At 33.9% G+C, this 21,886-nt stretch overlaps 1 protein-coding gene across 1 annotated transcript in view; it reads right to left on the reverse strand.

Annotated features, from left to right (window-relative positions):
- Window positions 1–2,421: 2,421 nt before the first annotated feature.
- The window catches only part of PIK3CA (phosphatidylinositol-4,5-bisphosphate 3-kinase catalytic subunit alpha), a 31,556-nt gene continuing 12,091 nt past the window's right edge, over window positions 2,422–21,886 (reverse strand). The window contains exons 8-20 of the mRNA XM_007466701.1: window positions 21,785–21,886; window positions 16,223–16,347; window positions 15,242–15,323; window positions 14,240–14,404; window positions 13,922–14,025; window positions 12,322–12,493; window positions 10,027–10,133; window positions 9,390–9,511; window positions 8,478–8,556; window positions 5,133–5,303; window positions 4,402–4,519; window positions 3,853–4,004; window positions 2,422–3,041 (exon numbers count right to left, since the gene is read on the reverse strand). The exon at window positions 21,785–21,886 is cut by the window's right edge and continues 48 nt beyond it. Coding sequence (XP_007466763.1) covers window positions 2,771–3,041; window positions 3,853–4,004; window positions 4,402–4,519; window positions 5,133–5,303; window positions 8,478–8,556; window positions 9,390–9,511; window positions 10,027–10,133; window positions 12,322–12,493; window positions 13,922–14,025; window positions 14,240–14,404; window positions 15,242–15,323; window positions 16,223–16,347; window positions 21,785–21,886 — 1,770 coding nt within the window. The 3' untranslated portion in view covers window positions 2,422–2,770. The remainder of the gene's footprint in view (window positions 3,042–3,852; window positions 4,005–4,401; window positions 4,520–5,132; window positions 5,304–8,477; window positions 8,557–9,389; window positions 9,512–10,026; window positions 10,134–12,321; window positions 12,494–13,921; window positions 14,026–14,239; window positions 14,405–15,241; window positions 15,324–16,222; window positions 16,348–21,784) is intronic.

Here is a 21,886-nt window from a genome sequence, read left to right on the forward strand (position 1 = left end):
AAACCTGATTTTCTTCTTTTCTCCAAAATAGTCATTGAAGGAAATATTGCTCAAGTGACCAAATGAAATTGTTGAGCCAATACTCAGTTATACCACATTCAATGACAAGGATGGTCAGCCATAGAAACTGACCAACTGGAATTGATCTCTGATACTCAAGTACCTGGAAGTAGCTATATTATCACTGACTTGAAACATATCCTAGTCACCCCATGTAGCATTTAATTCAATTTCTGGTTCCTTGCCTTCTGAGTACTACCTATCCCTTTTCCCTTATTTTTAAGGTTGTTTACATAAACTCTGCTTGGATTTGTTTGAAATGTACTTTGCATTTAGCTAGTTCATTTAATGTATATTCTTTATAGAATTTGTCTACATTTCTTCAAACGGAATTAATTTGGTTGTAATAACTTAAAAATAAACGTAAATGATAAAAATAAGTTATGTGGCTTGTGTTTTAATGGTGGAGAGGTCCTAGGGGAAGGGGAACTATCTGGACTGATGTGAAAAATGCAAAAATTGTATAAACTTTGTGCAAGGAAGCTCAAAGCTTTTTTGGCACTCAGTAAAACACAGTTCTCTGTTAAAAACTTCAGTTTCCACCATCAAAGCTTCAGATTTGTACCATTTCACTGAGTTTTCCTGTAATTAATCCCTGATATAGAAAATACTGGGATGTTAGTATGTATTAACTGAATAAATCTAAAAGACACTAATTGTTAATCATGAAATTTTAATGTTATAAAATCTATATCTGCAAAAGAATCTATCTGGTCTCCTGCTTAAAACAAAGTTTAAATTCTTCTTAACTATTCTAAGACAGTTTAGGGAAGTAAGTTCCCTAAATAAGTTCCCAAATTTATTTTTCTTGCCGGCAATATTATGTACATGCTTTAGTGAGGTACCTAAATCTCCAGTAATTATGCCCTTTAAGGGTTCTAAAATAGTCAAATATTAAGAGTACTTGTATTAGAGTCCCGTTCACTATTCAAGACTTCTACTGTAGGTAACTGATTTCATAAATGAATATTTTTAAAGTGATGCTGTATAAAATGTGCAGTCTTCGTAAAGTTGTACTCCAATAATATGCCTAGTCTAGAAAACTGTCAGTAAATTATTGCACTTTTTTTGGTGTGGCACCTGGACATTTGCTAAAGCTATGTCCTAGTGCATTAATCATTCATTTGAAATACTGAGTAAAATATCAGATTGTAGAGTGATAATTAGCCTTAGCCCCTACATCTTGGGTTAATGTTTTTCAAAATGTTTAAGAATGTATCCTGTGCTCAAATGTAATTTAATGAAGTTGGAGAGTGAGCCCTGACAACTCGGAAATGGGACATGATCTTAAAATGGTTTAAGGCCCTAATTTTATTATGGAGATACTGAATAAATAGGCTAAAAAGGTAAAAAGTTCATGGTTTCTATTCCCCCTATTATGAAGTATTATTCACGAACATACCTTGGTAGAGGGGTTAAGCAATCAGGAAGATAGTCTAAATTGTGTTAATTTTGGTAACTAATTTCATATGGTTGAGGCATTCTCAACTATAAAAGAGGACGGAAGATGGGGGATTCAAGTGAAAACAGAAGAAAATAAAAGGAAAGAGGAGGAACTTTCATCTGTTTTCCTTAAGTAGTTATACACTAGTCATTGGTATAAATGGGATAGTGCCTGAGCCTCACCCACAGATCAAGAGAAAAGCTGACCATGCTGCTACAAACAATAAAAAATTTGGGGTGCAAAACAATGCATGACTATGGGACAGATCATGTAAATAAAGAATATATATTAATGATAGTTTCTATAATATAAATAGCCTTTAATAAAAAAAATAATCTTTTTAATAACATTAATACTCACTTCTATTTTCTGGAAAACATGCATGAAAAATGTATTCAATTCATTGCAAAAGGAGAAAAAAAAATCTAAGGTGAATACTGTACAATTCTGGAGCAAGAATTATTCCTGCTCGTTCTTTCTCTATGATGATTATTTACTTTGTGGGAGCCCAGAATTTCCCTGGGAAATAAGAATCAGATTCTTGTAAATACTGTCCAGAAAAAAAAACCCCAAAACACCACCTTATAACAGGTCTCATTTGTGACTGCTTACCAAACTTTGCAGATAAGACCCCAAATCATCAAAAGGTTTGATTTATTAAAAAGGAAAAGCCTCTGATGAAATCTCAAGAGTCCCTTACACCCCAAGCATTTTTCTTCATCAAACAAGGAGTCAAAAACCCACTTCAAACTATAAATTGAACAGCAATGGAAAAATAAAAATTTTCATTATTTTCCAATCTTAGTGTAATTTAACATCAAACTCCAGTTTACCTGGACGTAATGCAATAATAGATTTTGTTGTGTCCACATTTCAAAACATAAAACACTTGCAAGACAAAAAAAAGAACATCATTCTTTTTCCTTCTCCATCATTTCTATATATTTTGGGTTTTTTTTTGTTTTGTTTTGTTTTTTAAAAAAAGATACAAACAATCTTTAAAGTTTACCTTTTTTGGACTTAAGGCATAACATGAAATTGCGCATTATTCTAAAGCTTAATTTTGAAATGAACTATTTTAGTGCTATCGAACCCTGTTTGCGTTTACATTATTTAAATTATATAGTATTTCATTTCTGTTCCTGTTGTAAATTCTAATGCTGTTCATGGATTGTGCAATTCCTATGCAATCAGTTTTTGCCTGTTGACAGTTACTAACAGTGCAGTATAGAATCCAGATACTGAGCTTTCAGTTTCTTAATCATTTCAGTTCAAAGCATGCTGCTTAATTGTGTGGAAGATCCAATCCATTTTTGTTGTCCAGCCACCATGATGTGCATCATTCATTTGTTTCATGAAATATTCCAAAGCCTCCTGCTCAGTTTTATCTAAAGCTAGGGTCTTTCGAATGTATGCAATATCATCAAAAGACTGTAGTTCTGGCATTCCAGAGCCAAGCATCATTGAGAAAAGATTTATGAAGAGATTGGCATGCTGCCGAATAGCTAGATAAGCCTTGTAACACATCTCCTGAAACCTACAAGTAATAAGAACAGTTTGGTTAGTATGGAGTAAAACGTGTTAATACCTTCGGGTCTCTGCTCAAATGTCACAAAGTTAGAGAGGCCTTCCTGGACAAAACTATAAAATACAGCATTCTTCTCCCTACTCCTCTTACCAACACTTTCTATTCCCTTTACCTGACACCAGAATGTGAACTCTGTGAGTCCATAAGCACTTTGTTTACTGCTCTATCATCAGCCCCTAAAAGAATGCCTGGCACATTAGCAATTTAATAAGGATTTATTAAATGTATGAACTGGTCCATACTAAAGCCTCTAGGGATTAGGTTAGGGCCAGGACTGAGTTATAGATAAAAGAGAATTTTATAAAAGGTTTTTAAAAGTATTTTAAGGTTTAAGATAGACTAATGATACCCCATATGGTGGTTAAGAAAAATTATGAATAAACATGGTATTGATGGTTGACTGAATTCCTCAGATTGTATGACTAAAAAGTGTTGTTTGAAGCACTATACATGATTTGTTAATAAAGAGAAGGTGGAATCCAATTTTTAAACGGCAGTGAACAAAAACTTTTAATGTACTATGAAATTTAAGGATCACTTTCTTTTTAGGCCTTAACTAACTCAATAAATTAAACTGGTTTTTCTTTCCATTTCCTTCACAGCATTACACAATAAATAAATAAAAATAAACACATTAAAATATCCAGTTTATGCTACATTGTTAATAAAACATTTATTTTTAAATTGCTTGAAAAATATCGATTGTTTTGGTAGAGGAGCAAGAATTCTTTATTTTGTGCTTTTGATGTCTTGAACTTACCTCTCAAATTCTCTTGTCTTTGTGCATTCTTGGGCTCCTTTACTAATCACTATTAAGAAATCTTGTGTCAAAACAAATGGCACACGCTCTCGTTTATAACCAAATTTTTTCTTCTTGTGATCCAAAAAGTGTCCAAAATCTATATGAAACAGCTTTCAAAAATAAGAAATTATGTTATAGTTTGACAAATGCAGAATACAATGTCCTGAATTAGTAAATTTAAGAATGTCGAGGGACTTCCCTGGTGATCCAGTGGCTAAGACTCCATGCTCCTAATGCAGGGGACTCTGGTTCGATCCCTGGTCAAGGAACTAGATCCCACATGCCACAACTAAAAGATCCCTCATGCTGCAACTAAAGATCCTGCATGCCACAACTAAAGGATCCCACATGCCACAACTGAAGATCCTGCATGCCACAACTAAAAGATCCCACGTGCCGCAACGAAGATCCCGCATGCCACAACTAAGACCCAGTGCAGCCAAATAAATAAGTAAATAAATATTTAAAAAAAAGAATGTTGACACATTTAAAAGAGGAAGCTATTACTTGTCCATCATCTTTAACCATGATGTTACTATTGTGACGATCTCCAATTCCCAAAATGAAGGTAGCAACACAATATCCAGCACATGAACGTGTAAATAGATCGATGGCTGCATCATATCTACAAAGAAGAAATAAACACCTTTCAGTTAGTATGGAAATACAGAATGATCCCATCCAAACTGGGAAGAGATGGTCAAAGTCTTTTAGTAAAGTCTGTATTAAAACAATGAAAACAATCACTGACATTAGGGGGAGGAAGTAACTATGTTTGAAGATCTGAGGAACTTTGGGATTCTCAAGTGTTCAAAGGTTTCTAAGAAAATTTCTAGATATTCTCTGACCAAAGCATAATTCTTATTATAGTGAAAAAATACTTATGTCATTAAAATAAATTTTTTCTAATCATTTTAACAATGAATTAGGAGTAAAATTTTTAATTTTTATTTTTATTAATTTAACCTTAACTGTAAAAAAAAGAATAAGCATTAAGAAAAACACATTTTAGATTCCTAAGGTGAATGTACAAGATTTCACCAAATTATAAGCAATTCTGATCATTTAAACTCAATAATCTCAAATATTTCAAAGGTTGAACATATCTTTTTCCAATGTAAATACAGTTTTTTTTTTCTTTTCTGGTCTAACTCAAAGAAATATACACAACCATTAAAAATCTTGTCTATCAGATACAAACTTCTACTAGCATAGAAAGAAAAGAATAATAAACTCACATTTCTCCCTTGTTCTTGTCTTTGAGCCACTGATGTAGTGTGTGGCTGTTGAACTGCAGGGCACCTTTCAGGCCTCCTTTACACTGAATTTGCATAATAGTGTGAGAATTTCTCACCACCTCAATAAGTCCCACACAGTCACCAATGGACAGACAACCATAAGGTAACATTCTGAAAAAAGAACAAGACTGCAGTTAAATGATGGGATTTTAAAACAGCAAATATTTTATCTTTTTTTTAATGTGAAGATCTAATTGGTTTTATTAGGAGATTCATTAATCGAGCATCATTCCATCTAGCAACTTGAAGGGCACTCCCTAAAATAGCAAGTATTTTAATAGGCTAAAACAGGAATATTCTATTTGCAAATTTTTCATGCATGACCTTTACTCCTTTAACCTAGTTTTACTTTTCTTTTATTACAACATGACAAACATTCCTAGAAAAATCAAATTATCTGCCATTATTTATTATAACCTCCAACTGTGAAAGCATTTAATTGTACATGAGAAAAGCATGAAGAAAATTATTGTGGCTATTCAAAGTTTATAAACATTTATGACTTTAAAAATAATGGGTGAATTTAAAGATGTTTGACATCTAAACAATACTTTAGGGTAGCAGTTCTCAAGTTTTTGGTTTCAGGACTCCTTTAAACTCTTAAAAATTATCAAAGATACCAAAGAGCTTTAATTTATGTGGGTTATATCTATTGACATTAGACATTAAAATGGAGCAAATTTTAAAATTAAAATATTCATTAATTCATTTAAAGTAATATTTATACTCATTTATATAAAAAATACTATCTTTTACAAAACAAAAACCCTAAAAACAAACAAAAAAGAACTTAGAAGAGTGACATTGTTTCCCATTTTTTCAAATTTCTTTAATGTCTGGCTTAATAGTATAGAGCTGGCTTCTCATGAATGCTTTTGTATCCAATCTAATGCAATGTTTTGACTGAAGCATATGAAGAAAATCTGGCCTCGCACAGATATGTATTTGGAAAAGGGAGTAATAGCCTTTTTCAGATAATTGTACATATTTTTCTTTCCTACTGTTCCAAAACTTGACAAGAGATAGTTTCTTAAGTTGCAATGTGGAATGTGAAACCATAACAGTAAACTTTTCATACTCTGTTACATGAAGACCCATTTGTTTATCTTGCCTCTGAATGGAATTTCTACCCATATATGACTTTATAATATCCTATATTGGTCATTTGGAAGATATTAGTTCACTGAGTTATGGAGATCTTCCAAATGTTGATCTCCTTTTCATTATACCAACTAAAAGAAATCACAATTGTTAACATTATCACTGATCTCATCAGAAAAGTCTTTAATTTTGGGGAAGCTCATAGCAGTAGATACAAGGTTTTCAAAATTCTAATTTTTACTTGAAAGCTTAAATTTGATTTTTGACAACAAATACTGTCAGTTCTCCCTGAAGAGTCTCATATTGTTCATTTTCAAGAAAATGTTTACCAAATATCCATGTCTGAATAATCAGAGCTTGTCTGTTAGTTATTCTTTAAGTAAAAATGATGTTCCATGATAAAAGCAGTTAGTTTAGCCCACAACTCAAATAACCCACCAATGCTTTATCCTTGATACAACCATACTTTGGTGTGCAGTCGAAGTGCTTTATGGGTATTTCCCATTCATCACATGTAATATTAAAAAGGACATGTAGTCAAGGGTAGAGATGTGAGGATTTAAAGAGACAATGAAAAAAAAGCACCTAATAAGCCCATTGGCACGTAAGTACTGAAGTATGGTTTTTCTTGCTCTCCTGTTCTCATATGCTACTGTCCATTCTTTCCACCTTTCCTTTACTTCCTAAATTCCTAAAAGAGTAACAGTCTAAACTTATTTTTATTTTCTCACTTAATTCCTTGTAGCTTAATTTCTATCACTCTACTGACTCAACTCTTCTTAAAGCTAACCATGAATCATCAAATCCAAGGCCTTTTTCATAGTTCTTATAACTCCTGAAGCACCTGATACTGTAAACTGTTTGTGAATCTCTCCCCTTTTCTGGGTTCTGTGAATCACTTACTCTGGTCTTCCTACCCTTTTGACCATTTTCCTTGTGGAATCTTTTCTTCTATCTGCTCTGGTAAATAAAGGAATTTCTTAAGGTGGTACTCCTGAGCATTTTCTCTTAATTTTATTACTGTTGAACATGCTCATAGTTTAAAGCATTACATAGTCCTACAAGCTTATTATTAAAGATATTAAACTTTATAAAAATTTTAATTTAAATTTACCTAAGTTAAAAAACGTAACAATTTTCCAAAGATACAACTTACTTTCCAATGATCTAGCTCGTTTAACTTTAGATGCTTTTTTGCATAGCCACTAATTTACATTTAAATATTGTAATTACCAGAGTTGCAGACAAAAGTGCTTTTGAAGAGGGTGGACTTTGCCTGAGTTTGCAGAGGGACAAGTAAAAGAAAGATAAAATATTAGACACAAAAATGACTAGGAGAAGATGTGGCAGGATAGAAAACTTGGAGATGATGCTGATAACTGGGAAGGTTGGGCAGAAACCAACAAAATGGCAAAAACTTTAAGATTAGTTGCTTTCATAAATTTTGCTGAAAAACTGACTCAAGATTAGAGAATTTATAAAGTTTTAGAATTAGAAAACTTATATAATGAAAGAAACCTTCTTTTAAACTCTTTAACTTCTGAATGAAAAATGGAGCCTTTTGTGTTTCTTTGTCTCCTATGTCCTGTTCCTAAATACAGTTGGCCCTCTATAACTGAGGGTTCTGGATACTCGGATTCAACCAACTGCAGATGGAAAATATTTGGGGGAAAAAATCCAGAAAGTTCCAAAAAGAAAAACTTGAATTTGCTGTGCACTGGCAACTATTTACATAGCCTTTACACTGCACTAGGTATTATAAATAACCTAGAGATGACTAAGTATACAGAAGGATGTGCACAGCTTATATGCAAATACTATGCCATTTTATATAAGGGACTTGAGCATCCATGGACTCTGGCATTGGCAGGGGTCCTGGAACCAATCCCCTGCAGATACCAAGGAAAGATTGTTAGTGACCAGTTGCAGAGTCTTTATCAGCTTATTGGAGATAGCTCTTCTTACCTAGCTGAATCTCATTAGCTATTCTAAGCCAAGGAAGAAGAGGACAAATAGAAAGTACCACAGTGTAATCAACTAGTGTTAATTATTATTCCATACTTTTATTTATAGATATATGCCTCTATATTGTTTATAATTAATATATTTTACAATTAAAATTTACTAATGGTTTACTTTTTCAGGATAACTTTCAGCATACATGTTGTCTTATTGGTTACCTACCGAAGATCAAGACCTTGATTTTGCCATATATTTTCCATAATGCGAATAATCTGAAGTGTTAGCATATCTTGCCGTAAATCTGAAATTCAAAGAATATGTATACCAACACTTAATGCCACAAGCACAAATTTGAGTATCACATCATCACAATGTTTTCAAACAGAAAATATACAGAACTATATTTGCTCTTCAAAATAATCTGTAAGGCAGCAATAATCTTAGTCTTTAACCCATTTCTAAAGTATCTGCATAAACATATCTGTATAACAATGTAGGATAACATGGCATGTATTTCACAAAAAAATTAAAATATTTAAATTACTTATTTTTCTGAATCCTTAAACTTGAACATGTTTATATTAAAATATTTGGATTAACAGAATTCAGTGCTGAAAGGTCATTTCCTAATGAAAACCCATCAATGATACATTTGTTTAGTATGTAAAAATGTATTCCCCCATAGCCTGTTCTCCAAATAAATTAGGACCTTCTTTTACGATTCCTTAGCAGACTACACTTTTCCTTTGTACCAGGGATGTAATTTTGTTTTTGTAGTTATTTGTTTAATGTCTCTTTTCCCTGCTAGACTGTAAACTCTATAAGAGGGCAGGGATTCTGTTTTGTGTATTCTTAGAACTTCAGGGCCTAGCATGTCAAATATTTATGGAGTGAATGGATACACAGCTGAACAAAATGATTTTCAGGCCTTCTGATTCTAAACCTAGTACTTCTTTCCTTTTCAATAATTATAAATACATATTCTAAAGGTTAAGACATTTGCTTAATATTATATATTTTACCACATGCATATTCCTTAAATGGCTTTTAATAATCTTCAGGGTTCATAAATATCCTGTGTATAAAAATATAACTAAATTCATGCATCATAAATCCATTAATATTCTTCCTTACCATCCCCATTTTTAAAGATGATCTCATTGTTCTGAAAGAGTAATTCTGACATGATGTCTGGGTTCTCCCAATTCAACCACAGTGGCCTTTTTGCAGAGGACATAATTCGACACTCTTCAAGCCTTTAAAATAGTTGAAAAATTTACTAGGCACCTTAGCTTTGTTATTCTTTGTAGCCTCAATTTATTTTAAAATATATATACTATACAGCTTTTTGAAGTGTTATAACAATTTTAAACTTTCTCCTCAGTTTTATTTATGAATTAATTTCTGAGGTAGTATAAAGAAAAAATACGTATTAAGCTTAAACATTTCTTATAAATGGAATATGAATTTTCCACAAATATAGGGACATCTCATTTGTTTTACAGATATTACATTCCATTTCTTATCCAATGATACCAGAAATTCTGGCCATAAAAATTTTAAATTCTATTATTAAAGTAGTAAAAACTTACTCTGAATAAATGCAGGTCTGAACTTAAGAAAATTTTACTACTCTTATTTTGCAGGGTAGGAAAAGGGGAGAGACAAGCATATATTATTGAACACAATGACATTTTGACTTTTTCAAGATTTTCTCCAGAGAAAGTACTTGTTTAAATGTATCAGTAAAACTTCCAATAAAGTACCTTACCTGAGATTTCCCAGCTGATGAGCAGGGTTTAGAGGTGACAGAAAGCCCTGTAGAGCATCCATGAAATCTGGTCGCCGCATTTGCTCAACTAAAAATTTCATCTGTACCTGATAAATGAGCATAATCATGGTTAGAAGTTGATTTGATAAAGGTAAAACTAATTGCTAATCTCTTTTATACACTGGAACCTCATTATTGTGTAGTCTTTGAATCCATATCCTGGATTGGCTGCATTCTAATTAGAAGGGTTTCTATAACACAGAGCTGCACAACTCAGAGAGGTGAGAGTGACAGTACTGTGTACCTTCCTGTGACAAAAGCTCTGCATGCTGACAGAGGCAGTGTTCTGGCTCTAGAGCAGGGCTTGGTTAACTATGGCTTGTAAGTCAGTTGCCAGTTTTTGTAAGTCAAATTGCCTTAGAATATAGTCATGCCCATTCACTTAGATATTGGTGCTTTCACACTAGAATAGCAGAGCTGAGTAGTTACAACAAACTGCATGGCCTACCAAGTCTAAAATATTTACTATCTAGCTTTTTAAGAAAAAGTTTGCTGACCTTTGTTCTAGAGGAAAAACTGTGGCGATATTACATTAGCTTAATAACCTTACTTTTAAGCTTTTCAGAAAACACCACATTCTCTGTTCAATAAAAAAGGTCTAGTGAGTCTAAAAGAAATTGTTGGGAAAAGTCTCATACTATACTCAAGGTTCTAGTACATAAGTGGAAAGAAACATCCATTTTTAATCACTTTTTAAATCCACTGTATCACAGCCAATCTGTGATATGAAAACTTCACTTTAGAAGAAATGCTTATATTTACAAATTTAACTAATATCTAATTTTTTTTCTTACCTTAGTTACAATATAATAAATTTTATTATTTCAAAGCAGTCTAATTTCTTCTTGCTCACAATTCCAGCAGCAGAAACAATACAATTATTTTCTAATAACCTGTATTTGAACTTACATACCACAATTTCAATAAAATCAACTCAGTCACATACTGTATGACATTTAGATTAATACAATAACTTTCTTTTAAAGTTGTTTTTTTCTTCAAGCAATGTTGAAAAAATGTATTCAGTACTACTAATTTACATTGTCTGTCCTTCGGGGACTCACTAATAAACTGGGATTTTCTTTTTTCATTTCACTAGAGGTGAGGAATGATCTCACTTTTTACTGTAGGGTGTGTTGGACTGAATAAAGGATAAGGAGTAGGAAAAGGTCATGAAAAACTACATTTCATGTTCCTCAGGTACACTAAGCAAGACTGCAGGTGACTCAAGTATGTGATATACTTACTGTGTGACTAAGAGTCCATTTTAAACTTAGAAATACAGAAACTAATTTCTTTCCACTCATTTTCAGGGTCATTATTAAAAGAAAAGAAATGACACAGAGTAAGGAAAAATCATTTTTAAGACTTAGGGCTGGGACTTCCCTGGTAGCGCAGTGGTTAAGAATCTGCCTGCCAATGCAAGGGACACGGGTTCGAGCCCTGGTGCAGAAAGATCCCACATGCCACGGTGCAACTAAGCCCGTGCGCCACAACTACTGAGCCTGCACTCTAGAGTTCGCGAGCCACAACTACTGAGCCTGCGTGCCTAGCGCCCATGCTCCGCAACAAGAGGAGCCACTGCAATGAGAAGCCCACACACCACAACGAAGAGTAGCCCCTGCTCGCTACAACTAGAGAAAGCCCGTGTGCAGCAACGAAGACCCAACACAGCCAAAAAAAAAGACTTAGGGCTAAACAACAAGGTCCTAATGTATAGCACGGGAACTATATTCAATATCCTGTGATAAACCATAATGGAAAAGAATATAAAAAAAGAATGTATATATGTATATAACTGAGTCACTTTGCTATACAGCAGAGATTAGCACAATATTGTAAATCAACTATACTTCAATAAAAAAAATTAAAAAAAAAGACTTAGGGCTATATAAAAGAGAAATGAAGGGAAAGCGGAGGGAACTAACATTTACTGAGCACCTCCCATGTTCTAGGGACAGCACCTCCCTGTTCTAGGGACTATGAGAGGTGCTTTGCATATCTTGTATGATTTAATTCTCACATTAACCCTATGAGGAAAGTATTATTCCCATTTTACAGATGAGGAAAACGAATTTCAAGAGACTAAATAATGTGTCTAACATTACATTGCTTGGATCCAAATCTTAATCTGCCTAATTCTAAGGCCCATGATCCGCATATATACTGGGCTCTCAAATAACCCTGCCCCACTGCAATGAAGGAGTCTGAAAAACAAACTGAAGAGTCACATACCTTTTGTGTTTCATCCTTCTTCTCTTGTTTGAGAATGTCAGTTAAGTTAATGAGCTTTTCCATAGCCTCAACCTGCCTATTCAGGTGCTTCAAATACATCCCACATGCACGGCAATAGGACTCCAAAAGCAGGCCAAACCTCTGACTAACTGTTTTATTGTGCATCTCAGATCTAAAAGGTCAGTGGGAGAGAGAGAGAGAGAGAGAGAGAGAGAGAGAGAGAGAGAGACAGAGACAGAGACAGAGAGAGAGAGTGAGAGAGAGATTTTAATGAGTATACACATAACCTTTTTTAAGAAACCCATTTTCTAAATTCAAAAAATGTTATAATCATGTAACTACTACGAACTAATACAATCATACTAACGAATGATAGGTTTTAAATCATTTAAAACCTATCATTTAGAAGCAAAACAATTAAGAGTTTCAGGTAGTTCCTGGAAATATAAATTTAAAGAAAACTAGATTTTAGGTTTATTTCAACTACTTTTCATTTACTAATCTTAGCACAAAATACATAAACATGAAAAAAGGAAATTAGGCACAAAAATAATACAATGAACAGAGAGGGAGTGAAGAGCTCAGTGAACACTATCTGACTCTTCTGGCATACATGTCCCTTTTCTGTACTGTGTCTGAATTTAAGTTATTCTTAAATTTATTTATTTTTGGCTGCATTGGGTCTTTGTTGCTGTGCACAGGCTTTCTCTAGTTGTGGAGAGCGGGGGCTACTCTTCATTGCAGTAGGCATGCTTCTCGTTGCAGTGGCTTCTCTTGTTGCAGAGCACGGGCTCTAGACGCATGGGTTTCAGTAATTGTGGCACGAGAGCTCAGTAGTTGTGGCACGAGGGCTCAGTAGTTGTGGCACAAGGGCTCTCGGGCTCTAGAGCACAGGCTCAATAGTTGTGGCACACGGGCTTAGTTGCTCCATGGCATGTGGGATCTTCCCGGAGCAGGGATCGAACTGGTGTCCCCTGCATTGGCAGGAGGATTCTTCTGTGCCACCAGGGAAGTCCCTGAATTTAAGTTATTTTAAACCTAGTTTCTAGATTCCATTTTAAATTTATTTTAACATTTAAAAAATCATGTTAATTACAAATCTGTTTCTAAATTTATAAAAAAGTGCATGGTTTATGACCTCTAACTTTGTGTATTAGATATAGCATATTCTGAAAAATATTTTTTATCCTTAATTAGCTTATTTTCGAGTAAGAAACTTGGGATTTTGTCATTATTGTTCTGAATTCCAAGGCAAGATTTTTGGGGGGTGGGGGGATATCTTAATCCACACATATGGTGAAATCAATTGCAACATTAATCTGGACCTAGCAAATTTTACTTTGCTTAAAGTAGAATCAAAATCTTTAAAAATATTTCAGCTCTCATTCTTGTATAAAATTTAGTTTTAATTTTACTGCTTACTTAATGTTAAAGAGAAAAGGCTGAGGGAAGTTCATCACTGGTACAATATACTTTCAGTATGGAAAACTCTTCTAGACAAACAAAAACAACAGTATATAAGTAATACATATTTATACATCAACTGAGAATACAAGTAATATATATATAAAGAATTAAATGGGAAAATAATTTGACTTACTTTAAATGCCAAAAGAAAAAGTGCCCAATCCTTTGATTAGTCAATGCTTTTTTGAGTAAAAACCTCACAAGTAGGTTATCCAAATACTGTTCATATTTTAGGACCTATGTGATTAAAAACAAACAAACAAACAAAAATAAAAACTCTACATCAATCAAGGTCAGTTTCTGCATGGTTGGATTTAAAGAAAAACTTTTTAGGAAGAAAACAGATACTACTGGTAATAAAACTGACTTTTAAAAATGCATAAACCCAGCTAATACAGTAGGTGTTGGAAGGTGCATGGATTTAGAATAAAACATTATTTTTCTATTTTACCTGTACTAGCTGAATTAGGTACTGAGAAAGTTTGTCATCTGTTAAATATTTTTCTAAGCATCGAACAGCAAAACCTCGAACCATAGGATCTGGGTAATTGCAGTCCAGAAGCTCCATAGCCTGTTCAGGTTTGATTGGAGGCCAATCTTTTACCAAGCAGTACATCTGTGTATGAGTGAGATAATAGATCATATTTAAAAACCAAAGATAGCTGTGAATGAACCTTATTAAGACATTGTCTTAATTTCTTATTTTAAAATTAGATAAAAGCCCCCCTTATGAATTCAGTGCTTAAAATGTTTAGTTCTAATTAATTTTATCAGTGGAAGTTATGTAAACATTATTTTTCTCTACTATATAGATCTTCCTCGACTTACAATGGGCTTATGTCTTGATAAGCCTATCATAAGTTGAAAATATCTCAAGTCAAAAATGCACTTAATACACATAATCTACTGAACATCATAGCTTAGCCTAGACTACTTTAAACATGCTCAGAACACTTACTTTAGCCCACAGCTGGGCAAAATCATTTAACACAAAGCCTATTTTATAATAAAGTGTTGAATATCCCATGCAATTTGTTGAACACTGTACTGAAAGTGAAAAGGAGAATGGCTGTATGGGTACAGAATAGTTGTAAGGATACTGGTTGTTTACCCTCACAATCATCCGGCTGACTGGGAGCTGTGGCTCGCTACTGCTGCCCAGTATCAGGAGAGACTATTTTACCACATATTGCTAGCCTGACAAAAGATCAAAATTCAAAATTTGAAGTATAGTTTCTGCTGAACGCATCTCACTTTCTCACCATTGTAAAGTAATGATATCTCAAGGTGAACCATGGTAAGTCGAGGACCATCTGTATTATCATTGTTAATTAATTTAAAACATAGTCTATTTCATTTCTTATACTTATGCAGACTTTCTGAGAAAAAACAATTTGAATGACATACCAAATTTGTGCAACAGTTATTAAGTAAATCTCAAACATGCATTTACCTGAGCTACTTCATCTCTAGAATTCCATTTAACAGACAGAAGCAATTTGGGTAGAATTTCAGGGATAGTTACACAATAGTGTCTGTGTGGAAAAGACAAAACAAAACAAAAAAAACATTCTTACATGTAATTCAAAAGGCCTAGATGTCTAAATTTGTGACTATGCAATCTTTAAGAAGTTCCAAACACTTTTAAAACTTCTTACCATTACTAGCCTTCTTTAAAATCAAAAGAAGCCTGTGTTTAACACTATAGCTGTACATATATGTACATAGATACAGATATAATGGCACGGAAGACTAAAGGAAAACCCAAATGGAGGACAGGTACTTAGGGAAAATTATGAATTTATGTTATAACACTATATAGCTCCTATTATTCATCTACTTATTTGGCATGAACCATGAGAAGAGTTACCATTCTGCTGTGGTCACTGGACAAAATTTATGTTTAAATGAACTTTCTGCAGAAATGCACTGCAACTGCCTTTTTAAATAAACCAGGGTACACTTACCAAGTTGCAGGATAATTTCTTCAGAAGTGAAAATAAGGCATTACAGTATTACTTTAAGGAAGTGGAAGAAAACTGAAAAATGGAAGGAACTCCTAAAAATGAAAATATCTAGACCAATTAAATCACAACTAAATTGGTCTAAAACTAAGGTTTGTTTTTTTTTTTTTTTGGATCTTAAATTTTATTTGAAAACAAACCAAAAAACCAAATCCTAAAAAATGTCATGTTAAGGATTCAGAATTTTAAAAAAGCCTTCAATCTGCAAGGTTATTACCAATGCAGCATAATTTTCTAGAAATACTGATCGATACCCACAGTTCAAAAAAGGATAATGTTTGTAATTAAAAATCATGTAAATTACGCTTTATTTACTCTAATAGGTAATGGCAGAAGCATGGCAAGATCAGCCAAAGTCAGTTCTTTCTTCTGAAATAGAAGGAACAGAGACTCTCTATCTTAACACTTACCTGTGGCTCCACAGAAAATCTTTCTCTTGCTCAGTGATTTCAGATAGAGGATCTCGTGTACAAATTGCTCGGAGCTGTTCTTTATCATTTTCTCTTAATTCATTGTCTCTAGCTAGTCTGTTACTCTGTAAAATAAAGTAATATCTTATATAATTTTCTTTGCCATACCCCCCCGATTCATGAGTGATCTGCAAAAAAAGAAAATTAATTTTCAATAAACTTTACATTTCTTATTAACTGTTAAAAAACAGTTTATTCTCATTGCAAGACTTTATTTTCAGGGATGGGGAGAACAAACTTAAGACAGTTATTTGTGGAACAAATCCAATAATTTACTTGGTTAACATTACCACCAACCAAAGAACAGTTAAGTGCCAAAATCAGTCAGGGATAAGGCTAGATTTGGATACTAAGGGGTGGTAGTGAACAATTTACTTCTCTTCCTGATGAGGACCCTTCCTAGTATCCTATTAACTACTCTGCTAATGTTTCTGGAATAAGAGAAAAAATTAAAAAGTAAAATAAAAATATAAATTCTTTCATAATCCTTCCCTGAAAATATCCTTATAATCACTTGCAAGTCTTTCTAATTTTAAAAGTAAAAATAAGGGAAAAAAGGAGGAAAAAAAATCCACATTAAAACACTGCACATTGAATGTTTGGAAACGAAAAAGAAAATACCATAACTTCTGGTGTAATTCCAAGATTCCAGGTAATGTATTTATTCCCTTTAAATACAAATGTATTAACCGCATAGTGAATAATTATGAATGCATATTAATGTATCATGCAAAACACACACCCCTTAGGATGAGTTACACATATTCTGATTGGCTAAAAATGAAAGCAGACATCCATGCTACTTGGTTTTTATACATTTAAATATTGTTAATTTATCCAACAGCATAAACAAATATTACTGGCACATATTCACTCAACAAATCTTTATTAATACATGTACTGTGTACCTTGTCCTGTTCTTACTGTTGGGCTCAGAAAATAGTAAAACACCCTGTATTAACAGAGCCTCTATTACAGTGGGAAATTAAATGAACAAATAAAAGTACTGAGTAGATATAGATAAGATACTCTGGGTGCTGTGACAGAGAAGGACGGAGTGGCTACTTTAGTCTGGGTGTTCAGGAATGGCCTTTGAGAAGGTAATATTAATTTGTGATCCAAATGACAAGAAAGAACCATCCACACTAAGACCAGGGAAAGACTACTGCAGATGAAGGAAACAGTGAAAGTGCCCCAAGGAAAGAATGAGTTTGGTGTGAAGGAGGAACAGGAAGAAGACCAGGGCGTCTGAAGTCCAGTAGATGAGGGAGAGGAGTGACAGGAGGTCATGTTCAGAGCATGTAAAATTTGCAGGTCAGGGTAAAAGGTCTGGATATTACTTTTAGTGAAGCTATTTAAAGGATGAATACTATTACTTGATTTACCTTTTATAAATATTATTCTGGTTGCTTTGGGGAAAGCAGGAGACCAGTTAGGAGGCTACTGCAATAGTCCAGGTAAGAGAATACTTAACCCTCAACTCATTAGAAAAAGTAGTCATTAAAACTTATCATCTGGGTTCCAATGGACTCTTAGTTCTTTTACTTACTGATATTTGTTTATATTTTTAATACAAAATAATTTAAAGAATAAAGTGATGGTGAAAAACTATTTTATTAGACATCTTAATAAGAAAATAAACACAGTAAAACCAAATTTATAATCCAAAACGGGCAACATACATTGAATGCAACAAACTTGCTCATCAACTGTCATGTGTGAGCCTGAATATATCCATCTTGTGAATACTGATTCCAGATTTCAAATACATATCTAATAAGTTCTAGTTTATCATTACTTCTGGTTTTTCTTCTCACACTTGCATTGTCAAAATACTTTTGAAAACTTTGATGACGCATAATTTTATTGAAGAAAGGACAACCATCTTCTTTGCTTCATAATTGCAAAACATTTCTATTTTTTATACTTACAGATATCAATCAGAATAATCAATCCAAGGATTTAAAAAATTTCTGCATCACCTTTTTCCTTCCAGTCATTTTTATACATAACTGCCTGCAGCATTTATCTACTTACTAAGTAAATTCTTTTTTTTTTTTTTTTTTTTCTTGCGTTATGCGGGCCTCTCACTGTTGTGGCCTCTCCCATTTGCGGAGCACAGGCTCCGGACGCGCAGGCTCAGTGGCCATGGCTCACGGGCCCAGCCGCTCCGCGGCATGTGGGATCTTCCCGAAACGGGGCACGAACCCGCGTCTCCTGCATCGGCAGGCGGACTCTCAAGCACTGCGCCACCAGGGAAGCCCATTACTAAGTAAATTCTGATGCACAACATCATAAAAGATGGAAAGAATACTGCAAAAGATGAGGTGTGGGCTGGGTTCTTGTTAAGAAATACTGTGTGATAAAGTCACTCCTGCAGAATGACTAACTGATATTAGTCATTTTTTGTCCTTGGAGATATATTGTTCACTCATCGTTTCCTGAGTTTGAGAAAAATTCACCTAGGATATTGTCATCTGATATTTCACTTACATAATCAATTTTAACATCATCATTCAAGCCTGGAATAGTGGTTCTCAACTGGGGTGATTCTGTCCCTTCTAAGAGGAACCTTTGATACTGTTTGGACACATTTTTGATCATCACAGCTTGTGGCGGTGGTGGTGCTGGCATCTAGAGGGTGGAGGCCAGGGATGCTGCTAAACATCCTGTAATGCACACAACAGCCCCTACAACAAAGGAGTTTTTGGCCCCAAATGTCAGCAATGTCAAGGCTGAGAAACTTTGCTTTAAAGTGCTATTATCTGTCTCTTTGTATTCATACTCTGATTTGCTAATAATTATGAAATATTTTCCTCTGTCAATTTTCTTCTCTTTGGCATTATCAGTGGAAAGGGAAAAATTCTGAATTATTAACAGTGTTCAATTAAAGCCTAAAAAATAACAGCAACAAAACACTACAAAGATGGTGTTTGTAGACTTCTTTATACATCTGGAAAGATGATGCAAAACACTGGGCTATGCAATAAGAAGACTGAAGGATGATGTACTAGTGATGATTTATCTCACTACTGTATCATCCTTCTAGGCTATTTTATCCTTTTATATTTTTATATTATTTTAGTCTTTTTTTTAGCATAGTTGGAATTAATGAATAATGATGAAATAGTAAAATGTTTTAAGATATAGGAAAACTAAGATCCTATTATTGTTTCTAAGAGTTATAAAAGTTTTCAATAGATCCAAAGCTAACTGAAAGATAGAGTCAATTTTATTCTATTATAAAAATAAACAGGGACTTCCCTGGTAGTGCAGTGGTTATGAATCTGCCTGCCAATGCAGGGGACACGGGTTCGAGCCCTGGTCCGGGAAGATCCCACATGCCGTGGAGCAACTAAGCCTGTGTGCCACAACTACTGAGCCTGCACACCACATCTACTGAAACCCACGTGCCTAGAGCCCGTGCTCAAGAGAAGCCACTGCAATGAGAAGCCCACGCACCACAACGAAGAGTAGCCCCCGCTCACCGCAACTAGAGAAAGCCAGCATGCAGCAACAAAGACCCAACGCAGCCTAAATATAAATAAAATTAAAAAAAACAAAAACAATGGATAAGGGTTCCAATTTCTCCACATCCTCACCAACACTTGTTATTAAAAAAAAAAAAAGTTTTTCTTTTTGAAATAAAAAAAATTCTTCTAAGGAAGAAAAAGTCATAAAATATCAATCCTTACAAAGTTAGAACTGCTCAAAAAGGAAACTCAAAAGCTAAAATTGGCTCCAACAAGCCCTGATGGCAAACTGAGTTCAATGGCTGAATGTTGAATAAAATAGGAAATAAATGAGTTTCCAAGTATGTGACTTGACTCTTGTAATTCAGTTAGTTTAAAGGTATAACTAATTGGATAGGGTTATGGACATTTTATGGAAATGCTCATCAGTATTTTACCCCCAATTTCAAAAGTAAGGAATTCCTGTCTAGTTAGAATGGTTAAGAGTAGAAGACTTAATACTAATTAAACAGTGACACTGGATAACTTATTTAAACTCCTTAAGCCTTTTCCTTACTGGTAAAATACGAATTATAATAGCACCTACCCTCATAGAGACTGCTTTTAAGATTAAATGAGGTAATACGTGAAAAGTAATTGGTATGGCATTTGGTATATGGTAAGCACTTAATAAATGTTAGGTATATTCAAAGACTTAAACTTACAGAGTAGGGTTTTTCAAGAAAGAGAATCCCTTTTTAACGTCAAAAAAACTAATTGTTCCTTCAGTAAATGACAGAATTCAGTAATGATTTTAAATTAATTTCTACTTAACAAAATATCTTCTACATAGTTCTGAAAGTACACAGGCAGGAAGATTATTATTACTATTATTATTATTCTGTTTACAAAAGGAATTGGTAAACTCCTTACTGAGAATACAACTAATAAAGTTAAACTAATAAAGTTCCTAAGCATAGGATTCCAGGCTACCCCAGGGTGCTACTATTACTGTTACTGGGGGTAGGCCTATCTCAGGACCCACATTCATTGAATGGTCTATCTATAACCTTTAATTAGGCCAAAGAAAATGGTGACAAATTAGAAAACTGGGGAAAGAGACAGCAAAGAACAAAAATACCTTCTTCTCTCAGTATTGACACTTCTGCCCTTGAGAAATAAGGGAGAGTTTATGACCTTATTTATTTTTTTAACATCTTTATTGGAGTAGTATTGTTTTACAATGGTGTGTTAGTTTCTGCTGTATAACAAAGTGAAACAGCTATATATAAACATATATCCCCATATCTCCTCCCTCTTGTGTCTCCCTCCCACCCTCCCTATCCAGCCCTCTAGGTGGACACAAAGCACTGAGGAGAGTTTATGATCTTTGAATGCAGTTATACTGTGGTTCAAAAGTTACAGCCAAGATCAGACAAATAGGTCAATATTTAAACTCCATTTTATATATATTCTTTTCTAGCATGTCTGGACTATACTGGTATGCTATTTCCTCTGCTCCCTTGCTCAACTAACAACATACTTATACCTTGATTTCAAGTTCAAGGTTATTATCCCAGAGAGGTCTTTCCTGAACCCAAAATACATTAGCCTTTCTCCCCAAAACCCTATGTTAGTCATTCTTGACACACTATTTTTTCCTTCATGGCACTCACCATGATTTATGATCTTATATTTCTGCTTTTACCAGTTTCAGGCCTATTTTCACCATTAGACTGTATAATCAGTGGAGGTCTCTTTAGGTCACAACTTTATTACCTGGTACCTATCATATAATAAATATATACATATAGTCAGTATTCAATAAATATTTGTTAAATGAGGCAGGCTAAACTAAGAAAAGGCAGAGCTTCAGTAAAAATATTAGCATACAGAATTTTATTTTATTGCAATACTGTTCTAGAGCCTGAAGTATCTATTCGAGTGTGACTAAAACACATGAAACCTTCTCTATATAAAGAGTAACAGTATGTAGCCAAAAGCACTGATTATGACTGATACTTAAGGAAGACTCAGTGATTTGCCTTACCAGTCCTGCATGGGAATAACTAAATCCTGCTTCTCGGGATACAGACCAATTGGCATGCTCTTCAATCACTGACATATCTGGAAACTTTACCACACTGCTGAA

This window comes from Lipotes vexillifer, unplaced genomic scaffold (genome assembly GCF_000442215.2).
Source record: "Lipotes vexillifer unplaced genomic scaffold, Lipotes_vexillifer_v1.1 scaffold258, whole genome shotgun sequence".
Taxonomy (NCBI): domain Eukaryota; kingdom Metazoa; phylum Chordata; class Mammalia; order Artiodactyla; family Lipotidae; genus Lipotes; species Lipotes vexillifer.